Source organism: Chroicocephalus ridibundus, chromosome 9 (assembly GCF_963924245.1).
Source record: "Chroicocephalus ridibundus chromosome 9, bChrRid1.1, whole genome shotgun sequence".
Taxonomy (NCBI): domain Eukaryota; kingdom Metazoa; phylum Chordata; class Aves; order Charadriiformes; family Laridae; genus Chroicocephalus; species Chroicocephalus ridibundus.
Genome location: NC_086292.1, coordinates 28,069,547 through 28,083,290, shown reverse-complemented (window position 1 = coordinate 28,083,290; position 13,744 = coordinate 28,069,547). Strand labels below are relative to the sequence as shown.

Here is a 13,744-nt window from a genome sequence, read left to right as displayed (position 1 = left end):
CACCACCCCTTTACAAGGACATCCACTGTTGGGGATTGCCTAGCCAATCTCCCAACCCAGCCTTCAGCCCAAAGTGCTCCAGGGCACGTCCGCCCAAGGGTGACACCTGACTGGCAACAGGAGCCATCGCCTGAGATCCAGGTTTGCCACTGCTATGTGTCACCCTCTCCTGACTCAGTTTTGGAAAGAGCTTGCAGAGCACCAAGTGCTTCACTTTGAGGTTTGATCTCCCTCATGACATGGTCTCACATCACACTTTCAACTTTGAGCACATTTGCAAGCACCATCTTTTAAGGACCCGTTCCCTCTGCCTTAGCACAGGCCAACCAGCCTTTGGCCTGTGAGAAACATAACATTTTCCTAAACAGAAACCCCAAAGCAGATCCAACTTTCTAGAAATGCCAAATTTTCTAGCCTGAGGCAGAAACATCCAGTACTGCAGCCTTGCGAACATGCATCCGAGGAACTCCACACGCTGCCCTTGGCCACAGAAGATGGCCACATGGATGCTGAGGAGCCGCTCCATGGAAGCTGGGTTAGAAAAGGGATACCCGCTGATGTTCAATCCGAATCAACAGAATGGGTAAAAAGAAAAAAAGCAGGATTGCAAAGAAACACAAACAAAAGCCGGCAGCCAAACTTTTGTTTGAAAGCCTGTCAGGTCTAGACTGCAACGTGTGAGGAAGGAACAGCTCGAAACCACAGCTGCTAATGGTTATGGATTTGGCAATCAAAATGTCTTTGTTAAAAAAAAAAAAAAAAAGTTAACTGCCTTACTATTGAGGTTACAAACCGCAGCCTTGATGCATTGTTGCAGTCAACATCCTCCCTGCTGTTTTTGAGAGCTTACATCTGCTGCTGGCAGATCATGTGCTGGCATAGGCTCCCTTCGCGAGGATGCGCGAGGCATTTTGCTAGCCTGCCTTCCTTTCCCCTTCTTCCCACAACGATGCCTGTCACTCCTTGCCTGCTCTGCCCCTCGCATGCTTAGCTGGTACGCAACCAGATCCAGACGCAGCAGGCTGGGATCGCCGCAGGATCCTTCCCCCAGCCAGTCGGATCCATCCGGTGGGTGTTCTCCGCCTCCCAGCCTCGAGCCCGGCTCTCGTCATGTTCCTACACCACAAGCTGTACTTTGATTCAAAGGGCAGGGGAAGCAATTAAAACGTAATAAGTAATAACAGGACTTTGAAATGTAGATTTAATATTCAAACTCGTGCTGGTGCACACGGATTTTAAAATGCTGAGCAGTCTGCCAGGGCTATGGCCTGCAAGGAGACCTGGAGGGCTCGGCATTGCCAGCAAACACAGCGCACGATGCACCCCCTTTGCCCTCCCCGAACCGGCGTCGCAGGACCTACAGCCACCAACACCCTTCTGCGGCTCAAATCCCAACCTGAGAAAACACCCACCCATGGTAAACCCTACAAGCAGCGCAAAAAGGGCTTGAGATGTTTATAGAGTGCCTGATGACTCTTGGGGGAAACTGGGTGGACTCGGAAAAATATTCGGTAGTGTACTAGGCTCAGCTGAAAGAGCCGTTTTCATCCTCCTGTGCCAAGGGACAGCGGAGGCAGGGCTAACCTCAGCTGCAACGCAGCCCCACCACCCGCACTGTCGGATGAGACCTGGCAAGGAGGAGGAAAGAGGTGACGGGGACGAGGAGATGACGGGAAACCACGGCACCTGCTTCTGGCTCAAGCAGCTCAGAGTGCCTGCACCCTGCTAGATACAGCCAAACAACACCAGCCAGCTTCTTAAAGTCCTTTCGTAAATCAGAGTTGCAAAGCAAAGGGGTAAAAATGGCGCAGCCAAGCGCAGCAGGTGACTAAGATCAGCTGAACTTCAGGGAAAAAAACCTAACTTTGGTGGACACAGCCCTGCGCAGATAAGGCATCTGCGTCCCTGCCCCGGTTTACTTCAGCAGCCACCACTCCCCGCGCTGACCCTTGCTGCTACTCCCCGAGGAGGCGTGACGCTGGCGGCTGCTTCCAGCTATTGATTCAATCCCACCAACGTGATGGGATTTCTCACGGCCCAACGCACGGCAGAACCAGGATATGCATCTGAGCGACCGGTCTGTCTGGGGTTATGAAATTGATGACATGGTGAGGAAAGCTTAAGCAAGCAAAGTTCTTGGCCACTTGTACATTTACCACAGCGGCCATACTCCATAGCTGCCAGCTCCTCTGTCATTTGGGGTCACCACCTAAGGGGTGGTCACGGCTCAACCTGATGGAGCTACAACCGGACGGTGAGAGCATGGGGCACCTGAGCAGCAGCCAGGCCCGAGGTCAATTTTATCTAACCCTTGGTTTTAGCATTAAATAAAACACCAAACAGCAAGAAGGCGGCAAGTATCAGTGACCACATCTGAAAGGAGGAAAAAAAAAAACCCCACACCACTGCCTAGTTTGCTGAAATGGTAGCAGAGGCTAAGTCCACAGTCATCATTAATTAAGTCATATGCTTCAGCCTTGGCTTCGTTTTTTCCCTAGGGTCTAGGAAACCAGAGGAGAGGGCAAGCTAGCCTCTATCATTCGATTTCTTTGGCATGTTAATGCATTCCTAAATTAATCATCATCAAGTGACAATCTCTCCTTCATCTTAACAGACTGAGCAGTGGCCTCAGTAAACCTGCTGGCTTATGCAAGGCAGCTGGAGCCTTAGAAGAGTCTCTGATGAAAACCAAAGCACTTCACATAAGGAAAAACTCCCCCATCTCTTACCGTCTATAATCCAAACCAGCTGCACGCCTGCTCCGCTCTGCTCCTAGAACCACAAACCAGGGGGGCTTTATGCGGTGAGAAACCGAATAAAAAGATGCACCACCCCACAAGCCAGACTAATGCCTAATACTCCTTGATCTGGCATTAGGCTACATGCAAAAGACAAATTCAGCTTAGGAGAATTTGGGGACCTGTAAAGTTCAAAGGCCTTTCGTCGGTTGCAATCATTAACAGTCACCGAGACTGCTGCAGAAGGAAGGATATCTGATCTAGCCTTCAAACCCCCACTAAAAATCATTCATTGGTAGAGATGCAATAACTAAACCTCAGGAATGAGAAGGTAAATATCCCGCTGGTGGGGGGTGAGCGAAGGTGCCAGGACAGCCACAGCATCGCACAAACCAGCATTTGTCTCGCTCCGAGCCTGCACTAGGAAACCTTTACTTTGGGGAGAAGGTCCTCGTAAAAAGTCTCTACGTATTTATACTGTTGTTCAAAGTAGATGTTAATGTATACGTTTGTGTTTCTTCCTCTCATTAACTTCTTTCTTAGGAAAATATTACCAGCGGGCCATTGTTCCTTTATTTGGAGATAATCTAAACAGGCACCTTCTGGAATCTAAATATAGGCAATTTCTACCCTTCTTCTTCACGTTTCTTTGAGAATTTAAAGCAAGTCCTGTATGCTTCGTGTCCAAGTCTCATTTTTTTGCCATTATTTTCACAAGGGAGGCAAGAGGAGGGCAAGAGATTAAACACAAATTTCCTGAGAAGGAAGGATGGAGCCTATTTAAATGATAGTTGCAATCTCATGGCCCAAAAATAGCTTAGACGTGTTCCCTTGTGCAGATTTAGGACACTAAGCGATCACCTACAAATGAAAAATAAACACTTTACTCCCGTCAAACATAATTACCCAATATTTCAACCCGAGATAATAGCTACATCTAGATATCGGCATGTGTGTGAGCTTGCATTCTAAATAAGTCCAAACACACCTATCAACTACTAAAATAACAGCAGCGGAAATGTTCTTTTCCCAGTTAAAGTAATAGTCTCTCGGATCAAAGTCATTAGCAAAATGAACACGGACTTCAGAGCACATTAAAACAGCATAAATGTAAATAGTTCCCTGCTTGCTTTAGACTCTGGCCAAGCCCTGCCTGCACCATCCCATGTTTCCCCAGCGAGCGCTGCTGAAGTCACCGACACCTCACGCAGGAAAAGAAAGGCAGCTCCTTGCTCTGCTCAAGGTGTCGGTGACGTCAGCCCCGGAGCAAGGAAAAGCCGTCGTCAGTGCTCAGATCTCGATGGGGGAAAAAAGAAAAAAGTTTCCAGGTCACCTTTAGCGACAAAAAGCATAACAAAGGGATCATTCTGGTCTTGACCGAGGCTTTTTGGGCGGCTGCCATGAAGAGAAGGAAACGAGCCCAGAACGCGCTTCGAGGAGGTGTAAGATGTGCAAAGCTCAACTGGAAATACTGAGATTTAAGAGCCGCGCAGAGGGAGCTCCGGGCACCAGCCAACCACCCGCCCACAGCAGCGAGGCCGAGTTCAGAAAGCAGCTTTTGCTTCAGGCCCCTGCAAACAAAGCAGGGGACACTTGGTACCCGGGGTGGACTTCCCTACCCGATAGTAACTTCTGCTCCTAGAGCAGCTTCCATCCAAAGATCCCAGCTTTGAGCAGTAACATTAGGCATACATAACCTCTGACAGGGAAGCACAGCTTTATTTTCCACGTGGGAAGGAGACCCAGAGGAACGGATTTAACTAGTTCATGCAATAAGTAGCACAACAGGGATTAGGGGAATGTCATCCGACGTGATACTGATTTTAATCACAAGGACATCTCTGCTCTGCTCTTCCTCTGCTCCCTGCCAGCTACTGCGTAACAAGATCCTGTTCTGTCATCACTTCTCGCATGGCTCTTGCGGATCTGCAAACCACTTCAACAACCTCAATCGGTCTTCAAAAACTGTACGCAGGGCAGAGCTGCAAGATTGACCCCTCTGAAGGGGTGACGCAAGGCCATCTTACAGATAAATAATGCAGATAAATAACCAGTCCCTAATAATAATGCAAGCTCTTGGGGCAGGGACTCGGTCTGAGTCTGCCAGTGCAGCAGACGGTGAAACAGGGCATCGTCGCTTGATGTTGTTTTTTGAGCACAAGTGTAAAAAAATATATTAAATGAGGATAATGATAGAAAAATACCAGCAGGGTGCCACTAACATCTTCATTAGCAACCTGAGAGAGGATGCAAACAGCAAGGAAATTAAATCTGCAGACGGTACTAAATAGGGAGAGGATGACAGCACCAAAAAGACACAGAAATAATAGAAAAGTCGCAGGGGAGACAGACCAGGAAGAATCTCCCTTGCCTATGGGAACGAATGGTCACAACAGAGAGTCAAAACAAACTTCTGCGGCTGCTGAAAAAGGCAGGGCCACCATCAGAAGGCAATGAGCAGGACAGGGAACTATGTCATCTTCAGGTGGTGGGTATAACCTGCAAACCTGGCTTGCCCTGCACTTGTGAAATGATTTCTTCCGGAAAACGCAGAAGCTTCAAACACGAATTGGTGAGGAGAGGTGTGAGCCAAAGCACAGTGCCTGAAAAGAGCTCCGTGGTGGCTTAATCTCCGAGAGGTCTCTGCTGCTGCACCACGTTACCTTACTTGCTAATACACTGCAGATCTTTAGAAAACATTCTATGTTTTTTGTACGCCACAAGTTGCTAAAACACATCATCTTCCTTTCCCTCTGCCTCTGAAGCGAGGAGGAGTCTTTGCACATCAAGAAATGTCTGGATTACACTGCTGACAAGTGGCTTTGGTGCCGGTAGCTGATGAACCTGGGCTGAATCATCAGCATGAGCAACAGGGATTTCCTGCTCCCAGCAAGATCCAACTCGGATCTCTGAGCTGGCGCTGCACGCTGTTTCGTCCTACTAGCACTTGCAATTAAATTAATCTCAGCTTCCTTCGGATGCTCTTGCTGCTCACAATAGTCCAGAAAAACATACATTTCCTCATAAACCAGCTTTAGAAGGACACTCAGATCTCTTAATTCAACCTTAGCAGCTAGGGAAACAAACGCCGCATAGAGCAATCATGGGAAAAAATGGATCACTGTAAAAAGGCAACAAATTAGGAATTATAAATAGTTTACAATATGGGAGCAGCAAAAAGCCAGTGAGATGTATACCTGCATGTGCCACGGCATCATGGCATTGAGAAGAGAGGTAAATCTCTCACCAATAGGTCTGATAACAGCGCTCCTGAAATACACTACTCTTCCCCCAGTGTCTCTGCAGCCAAGTGGTTCCACCGAACTGGGGGGAATTTATAGAGAGCAGAGCTAATTGTGAGGCTCCTCTATGGGAAGATTAAAAGCTAGTTACCTACAGCTCAATTTCCAGAAGCTGTCACAGCCATTTTAGCAATGCCTGAAAAACATACTCACAAAGGAAGAGGGGGAATTGTTAGGGGCAGAAAAGTACTTGCGAGAGACCTATCTTTCCACCAAGAAGAAGGCAAGATTCTCCATTTGAAACCAGTGTAAATCAGTGGATGCTACAGGAAAAAAAAAACCCTACACCCACCTCAGTGTCCTTTCCTCTTCTGTCTCCCAAGGCTTGCTCCCATACAAGGCCAAACACTGCTGCAGATTTCGGTGTATTCCAGTCCCAAAGCTCCCTCTGCTGCTCATATTCCAACCTCTCCCCATTCTGCCCACGACTGAGAAGAGACACAACCTCATGAGAAATATTCTCTTCATCTCCAGTTTCCAGGCATCTCTCTCTGCTAAAAAACCTCACAGGGTTTGTGAAAGCCAGAAGTGCACTTTCTAAGAAACAGCCCCCAGCTGCTGATGCTTCTCGAATTCTTCATGGCAAGACGATGTCCATAAGCCTGGTGTGGCCTCCTCCTCTGTCCCAAGGAATCCTTTTCTTTCATCTCATAAGATGGTCTTGGTTCACTATCAAGCCCTACATGGTCTGGTGTTTCCCATAAGACCAAGACCTGCCCACAAGGAGCAGTGGAGTGACTAGACATGAAACGGTATCGAGAACAGCTGTGCTGTGCTTGGTACCAACCACAGGCTTTTTAAGTGAAGAAAACACACCCCGAGGAAAGCCACCACTCCAAATTTTAGGCCTGGAGTCAGTCACAGCATCACAGACTCAGACCTCAGGAGGTCTCTAGTCCAACCTCCCCATCAAAGCAAAGTCGACACTGAATTCAGGTGAGGGTGCTCAAGTCTTTGTCCTGTCGGGTCTCGAAAATATTCACAGGTGGAGACTGCACAACCCCTCTGGGCAGTGCCTGCTCCAGTGCTCAGCTGTCCTCACTGGGAAATTTTTTTTCTTAGGTCACACCGAAACCTTTCTTTCAATTTATGACCATTGTCTCTCATCCTCCTGCTGTGTACATCAGCAAAGGGCCTGGCTCTGTCTCTCTACAAGCTCCTTGCAGAAAGTAGAAGGTCTCTCTTCTTCTCCAGCCTCTCTTCACCAGGCACATGCTCCAGCCCCCTGTCATCCTGGTGGCCTCCACTGGACTCACTCCAGATTATCAGCATCTGTCTTATGACCGCGGTATTCTAGATGTGGTTTTACCAATGCTGAGCAAAGAGGAATAACCACTTCCACTGGCCATACTGGGCTGTCATGCCGCCAGCCCTCCTTCCTGCGAGGGCTCCCATTCAGCTCACTGGCTGCCAAGATCCCCAGCACCTCCAGCAGAGCCACTCCCCAGCACCAAAGCAGGGCTTAGTCCACCCCAGGTACAGGGTCTGGCGTTGGGCCTTCAGGAAGATCATGTCAGCCCTTTGCCTCCCACCTATTTAGGTTCCTCTGAATGGTAGCCCAGCTGCTGAGCAGTTTGAGGTAAAGTTCAAGGAAAATAAGTTCAAGGAAAAATCCCCGAGGAACACCATCTGCAATAAGCCTCCGAGGAGATTACAAGGTAACCACCATAGCACTTTGAGTCCGAGTGACCCAGCCAGTTATCAGCGTTAGTCCACCCACCCAGACTATAGTGACTCAACTTGGATGCATGCGTGCTGTAGGAGACCAGGCTAAAAGCCTTGCTAAATACAAAGTAAAAGAAATTCACCACACTAACTACTGTATCACAAAAGGTAATCAGCTTAGTCAAGCATGATTTTACCCCTAGGCAAATCCACACTGGCTATTCCCAGTGTCTTCCTCCTCCATGTGCCTAAAATTGGCTTCCAAGAGGAACTGCTCTATGAATTTCCCAGAGACGAAAGTGAAGCCGACTGGCCTGAAGTGTCCAGGATCATCCTTCCTTCCCTTTTCAAAGATGGATGTAATAGTCACCTTTCTACAGTTATCAGGCTCCTCTCCTGACCTCCATAATCTTTCCAAGGTAAGAGTGGCCTCACAAAGACATCTGCCAACACTCTCAGCCATTTGGATGCACACCATCAGCACCCATGGACTTGTATGGGTTGAGACTTCTCAAAAGATTCCTGATTCAATCTGCCTTCACTACAGGTAGTCCCTCTCCTGCTTGAGCCCTGCCTCTAGGCACGAGACCTCTGGGAGGTCCTGTTGGGGGAGCCTGAGATGAAGAAGGCCTCAGTACCTCAACCTTATCTGTGTCCCTGGTCACCAAATCACCTGCCTCATTCAGGAAAAGGCCACTCAAACATCTCTTGACTTCCTTGGGAGTCTTGATCCATTATGATCTCCAGCTGTCCCTCCTTCCCTGTATACAGGGGCTCTGGATGTCCTCTCTGCAGGGTCTCCATGAAGACCCTGTGGCTCTCCTGTCCATCCTCCCCAGTGGGAGGGTGCTCACCTCCTCTCACAGTTTCTTCTCCTGGTGACTCGGTGTCCCAGCCAGCACACAACTCTCACCAATGAGGCCACTGTGACCTCCAGCTCCAGGAATAAGCACCAGGCAGTTCCAGCAGCTGCAGACCTAGATGCCCCTGCTTGGGCCAAGATACCCACTCCAGAGTAGCTGATCCTGCTGGTACCACAGGGCAGGGACAAGGTCCCATAGCACACTACTACCATCGATGCAGAGTTTCTCCACATTTCCACGCCTTATTTTGAGTTTCCACGCCCCTTCACATCCTCTACCACACAAATCTCTGCAACAACTGCAAAGTCTCTGCAGGCTGTGCTCAGGGAGTTGTTTGCTGCGCTCCAAAGGCAGCCAAATAGGTACTAGACCCTTCCAAAGTCCTTCCTGAGGTAGGAAGATCAGCATAGTTATACACAGAAGTAGCAAAAGATTGCTGCCTGGCTGGGCAAAACTCAGAGCAACTCTTTCTATTAGGACTCCCATGAAGTTTCAAGAGCAATCAGCGCTTTAGAATCCACATTGAGGTAAGATGTAAGCTCCTGAGTTTGCCAAATGAGGATGAACACCAGAAATGCAACACCAACGCACTGCAAGTTCCTGTCTTCCACAGTCCAGCCCAGCCACAGCATCCTGGTGCACATCTGTCCATGCAGCAAAAGAAGCAACGGCTGTCATGAGCCCTTGCAGAACGGTCTCTCAAGCCAGCATTAGTTTAATTAAACAGGCGTGAGTCCTTATTGAAAAGAGTTTCAGAGCATGTAAGAAACTAGTTTCAACCAAACTACCTCACTGCCAGAGAAGCTGACGATGGAGTTAGCCTGTGTTAGTCCACTGCTCCCTTCCATCACTGCTGAAATACATTTGCTCGGTACATTCTCTTTCTAGCCATACCAGACCACACAGTAGTTGTGTCTTCTCCCATTGCAGTCTAAAATCTCCATTCGATGTCTTCTCTAGACCACGTCATGGAGGCGAGATATACTACTTTAAAAGTTTGCTGGCTAATGCAAGTTTGTAAAGGTTTATTTGCTGTACTCACCTGCTCACTAAACTGCTCTTGTGATAAACAATCGGTCACGTCCACACAGCCTAGGAGGCACCCTGAGGGATAATCGTTTGGAAATTCCACATCTGCATCAAAAGAAACATCTCATAAGTGGTCTCACATCCCCACACACGTAGCTGGGGTCTTCTAACCCCCAGGTGCTTTTCCCTCCCACCATGCACTTCTACTTTTTGAGGCACAAGAAAACACACAGCAATTTTAACACCCTTTTTCCAGCTCAGGATCTTCACCATGACAGGACTAAGGTTGGGAGATTTAATTATATATACACCTTTCCCTGCTTAGCTTCTGAGAGAGGAACATACAGTGCAGGAAGAGCTCCTTGCCCTGATGAGGGAGCAGACAATCCTGCTGTATGGCACTTAAGATGGATTATGTGCAGGAACACAGCACAAAGAGGCATATAGCCCAGCCACCAGCACCCTCCTACCCACAGGAGAGAATAACTTCTTCCCAAGAACCTGCAACTCTTCAATCCCGATTTCCACAAGGTCAGAATATATGAAAAGCCTTTAACATCACTGTAAACAGACTGAAGCGCAAGCCACTTCATACACACGCAAGCACACACTCGATAGCTTGTTGCTTGAGCCAAGAACAAAATGAAGTCCTTTGCTGTCAAAAGCTATCACGGAAGTCAGGTGCAATTCGATGGTGTTTGTGCTTGGAGAACGTGACCAGCTAAAGAATGGAGTTAAAGTCTGCCACCACAGCCATTTGGCTGACAAAACGTAGAGAGGATGAAGAGAATTTCAAGAACAGAAGGTTAAAAAGCGAAGCAGCAATAACCACTCAGCAGAGGAGCCTTTCTGACACTGCTCATTATGTGGCTCAATGTATCAAATAATACAAAGATTCAAGGAGAGAAGTTCACCTTTCCGGAGCAGCATTCTGTAGGTGGTCTCCAGTTCAGAGATTTCCTGAGGGGAAGGTCTTTTAGCAGTAGCTGCAATCCATAACCGCCCTCTATGAGATGTGTACCAGGTCCTGCCCTCCACCCTAGAGAATAAAGGAGGATTTAGGACTTACATTTCAGTAGAAAGCACCCACACGGACAGATTTTTCAATAGAACGTTTTGCTACACAATTCCTGCTGCTAAGCTTTGCCCTCACTATTTAAACTCGAGCAATGTGTCAGCACTACAGAGAAAAGCTGAGATGGGCAAGAAATAATGCCACAAGCAGAGTATGTCCTCACTGCTTTAGAGCAGCAGCAAAAAAGGACATCAATCCCCTCCAAGTACAGCAGCATGCCCAACACACGTGTAAGACAACCTGCTCGTACAATTCCCTTACAAGCTCAAAAAGTTACGCACAGTAAGCATGCAATCTAGGGACTAATAACGGACTACGCATCTGTATGAAGCGGTCGTTAGCTGCAGCTCAGGCATCAATGCTGCAGCTGTATCAGAGCAGCTGACAGCAGCCCCAGACTACTTGGATGCAGAAGCCGGGGCACATTAAGATTTACAGCATCTTTAGGTCGGGAAGTGAAAAAGCTTTGCTCTCTAAAATGAACAATTCTGTGAAGGAAAGGAAAAAAAAGGCTAAAGACGACTCTTTGTTCTGTTAGTGGTTGGAAAGGTGAATTAACACGCCAGGGATGCTGCGCTGAAGGCGCTTCTCTTTGCAACCCAATTCCTAGCCCAGAGGGGGAAGGTGGCAGCAAGGGGTGGGTGCATGTGGTTGGCTTTTTTAAACAAAGCCGGGTGCCACTGTTGGCATCTTTATGATGGACAAAAAGAACAGAAGCACATACTTCACATTTTCATCTTATTTGCCTTTCAGAAAGGCACACTGTGACTACAGTGCAGAAATCTTGGCCTTTCCCTACATTTACCCACTGTGAAGAAACTTCTACCTTCCAGGTTAGCTACTTTCATGAAAACTGGACTCACAAGCTTCTCAAACCATCAGTACAGTGGATGAGGAAGCATGGCTTCCAAACGTGGAGCTACCAGTAGGTATTAGTCACTGTACGATGCAAGCGAGTCCACAGAGGTCCTCTGAGGAGCACAACTTCCCATCTCGCCTACAAAGCAAGAGCTGACCAGGATACATCACAGTTCAGGCCACACCTGTACCTTTTGATTCCTCTTACGAGCAAGGAAGCCCAAGGCTGGTGCATGCTGAGGCACCAGCCATCATCTGAGATCTCCTGCAACTCTCGATCCTGAATCCGCAACCTGTTCCGCTCCGAGCCAGACTCATTTCCAGCGTCCATGGAATGGATGGCTTTCCTGTGCGGGAGCAAACCAGTTTGGTCCACCCACTTCAGAGTGTTCAAAAGAAATAAGAAAAAGGTTAGCACCTCTCTAGGAAAAAATGTATACCAAGTGCAAATCCTATTTGAAGTTTTCCTTCATTTAAGGACAGAGGTATTACTCTTATTGGGGTCACAATTCCCTCCTTGCAAGCTCACTGCACTTACATGCAATACTCTGGCAGGAGGAAAAGCAAGGTCATGCTCTGCTCTGCGTGGCTTTTCCTTTCTATGCATCACAGCTAAATTACGGATGTAAAGAACAAACCTATCTGCTGGTGTTTCACAGTATTCACAGGAAGGCACAATTTTCAAAGCATATTCACAGCCATCAACACTCAAAACTGGGAATCATCCAACCTCCAAATGCTTCTCATGCACCACCACAATTGCAGTGGAATTGGAAGGTAGAGATTATGCTCTTTAGAAATTGCAAATCTAGCAGAAAAGGCTTCATAAATAGAGCTGAAAAAGCAACACAATCTTAGGCTGGCTCTCAGAAATTCTTCCAAGTTCCTGAAAAAGAGGCAGGAGACTAAAACCCAGATAAACCAAACCTCCCAAGAGCTGGAAACAGAGCAGGGCATTGGCAAACCTTTTCTGTCCCCAACTCAGATGGCTAAAGAGGATCTCTCAGACACAGGGGAGGAAAGAGGTACCACAAACATGGTAGAATTCACAATTCTTGAGCTCAACTATCATAAAGTTAGTCATTATTCTGGTAGAAATCATTCAACCCATACTGACCAAAGGAGCAGGCTGAAGAAGATGGGGATTCACTAAAACACCAGAATTCCGAGTCATCTTTGTGTCCGGGCTCCCAGCTGGCTGGCTCAGCGTGCCACAATTAATGGCTTCAATGGTTTCATCCAGTCTGCAAGCACAAACAAGAGGCATGAAAATTCCCTGCTTCCCTCGGCAACGTCTCCCTTCTCCCTACACAAACACTTCTGACCCAAAGCATTTTTTAACCACCTCCCCCAGTTAAACGAATTCCTTGCCAGGTCTGATTCCTAATTTGAACAGTCACTCTACTGTAGAAACTGCCTGAATTTGAGATGAATTGGTTCTGTCGAGAGAGGCCTTCTGCAACATCTCTTTCCAGGGCAGCTTTCTCTTTAACAGACATGCCAGCTACTGAAACCCCATGCAAGCTTTGCACAGTTGGGCTTAGGAGGGGGGTCTCGGCAGAGTTGTGCTGAAAGAGACAGTATGCTGCAAGCCAAAAAGACCCTCAAGGAAGAAAAAGATGTAAAACTGCATCCTAGTGTCCGAAGTGCCCTTCAGGGGGTCAGCTTGCTCAGCTTTCCTTACACTTGCTCTTCCAGATTCAGCCAGACCACTATCCATAATGATTGTCACCTCTCTGTTCTCAGGGATGCCTTCACACTGCCAGTTCTCACTCACTTGCTGTGGTATTCAGCCATGCTGTTGTCTTCTTCCAGGATCTGTCTGCCAGCAAAGTCAATGGTGATTTTTTTGGCAAGCCGAGAGGCGTGACGCAGCTCCCGCAGCTCCTGCTCTCTCTTCTGGAGGGCCTCCCTTTCCTGCTTGGAGAGCCACTGGTTGGAGTCCGTGGCAAAGTAATCTGATTCATCGTCAATGACCTGGGTTCGACGCACACTGGTGAGAAACAACCACAAGAGTAGAAGATGAGCACAGCAGGAGAGTCATAGAGCGCTGCCGGCCCCAAACCTGTCTTCCTACCGGCTCCCTTCTGCTCCCTCTAGAGCTGACTGTCAGGGACACAAAGCAAGGACATCCAAACGGGACCCATTCAAGGGGTTCACTTTTGTTCCACCAAATGCCAATGTTAAGCTGTCTGTAGCTACAGCCTAAATTTT

General features: G+C 48.0%; 1 protein-coding gene across 2 annotated transcripts in view; it reads right to left on the bottom strand.

Annotated features, from left to right (window-relative positions):
• TRIP4 (thyroid hormone receptor interactor 4) overlaps positions 1-13,744 on the bottom strand; it is a 33,950-nt gene that overhangs the window by 11,920 nt on the left and 8,286 nt on the right. For both annotated transcript variants that reach the window (XM_063346718.1, XM_063346719.1), the window contains exons 7-11: positions 13,308-13,523; positions 12,648-12,774; positions 11,722-11,909; positions 10,512-10,636; positions 9,611-9,702 (exon numbers count right to left, since the gene is read on the bottom strand). In XM_063346718.1, coding sequence (XP_063202788.1) covers positions 9,611-9,702; positions 10,512-10,636; positions 11,722-11,909; positions 12,648-12,774; positions 13,308-13,523 — 748 coding nt within the window. The remainder of the gene's footprint in view (positions 1-9,610; positions 9,703-10,511; positions 10,637-11,721; positions 11,910-12,647; positions 12,775-13,307; positions 13,524-13,744) is intronic.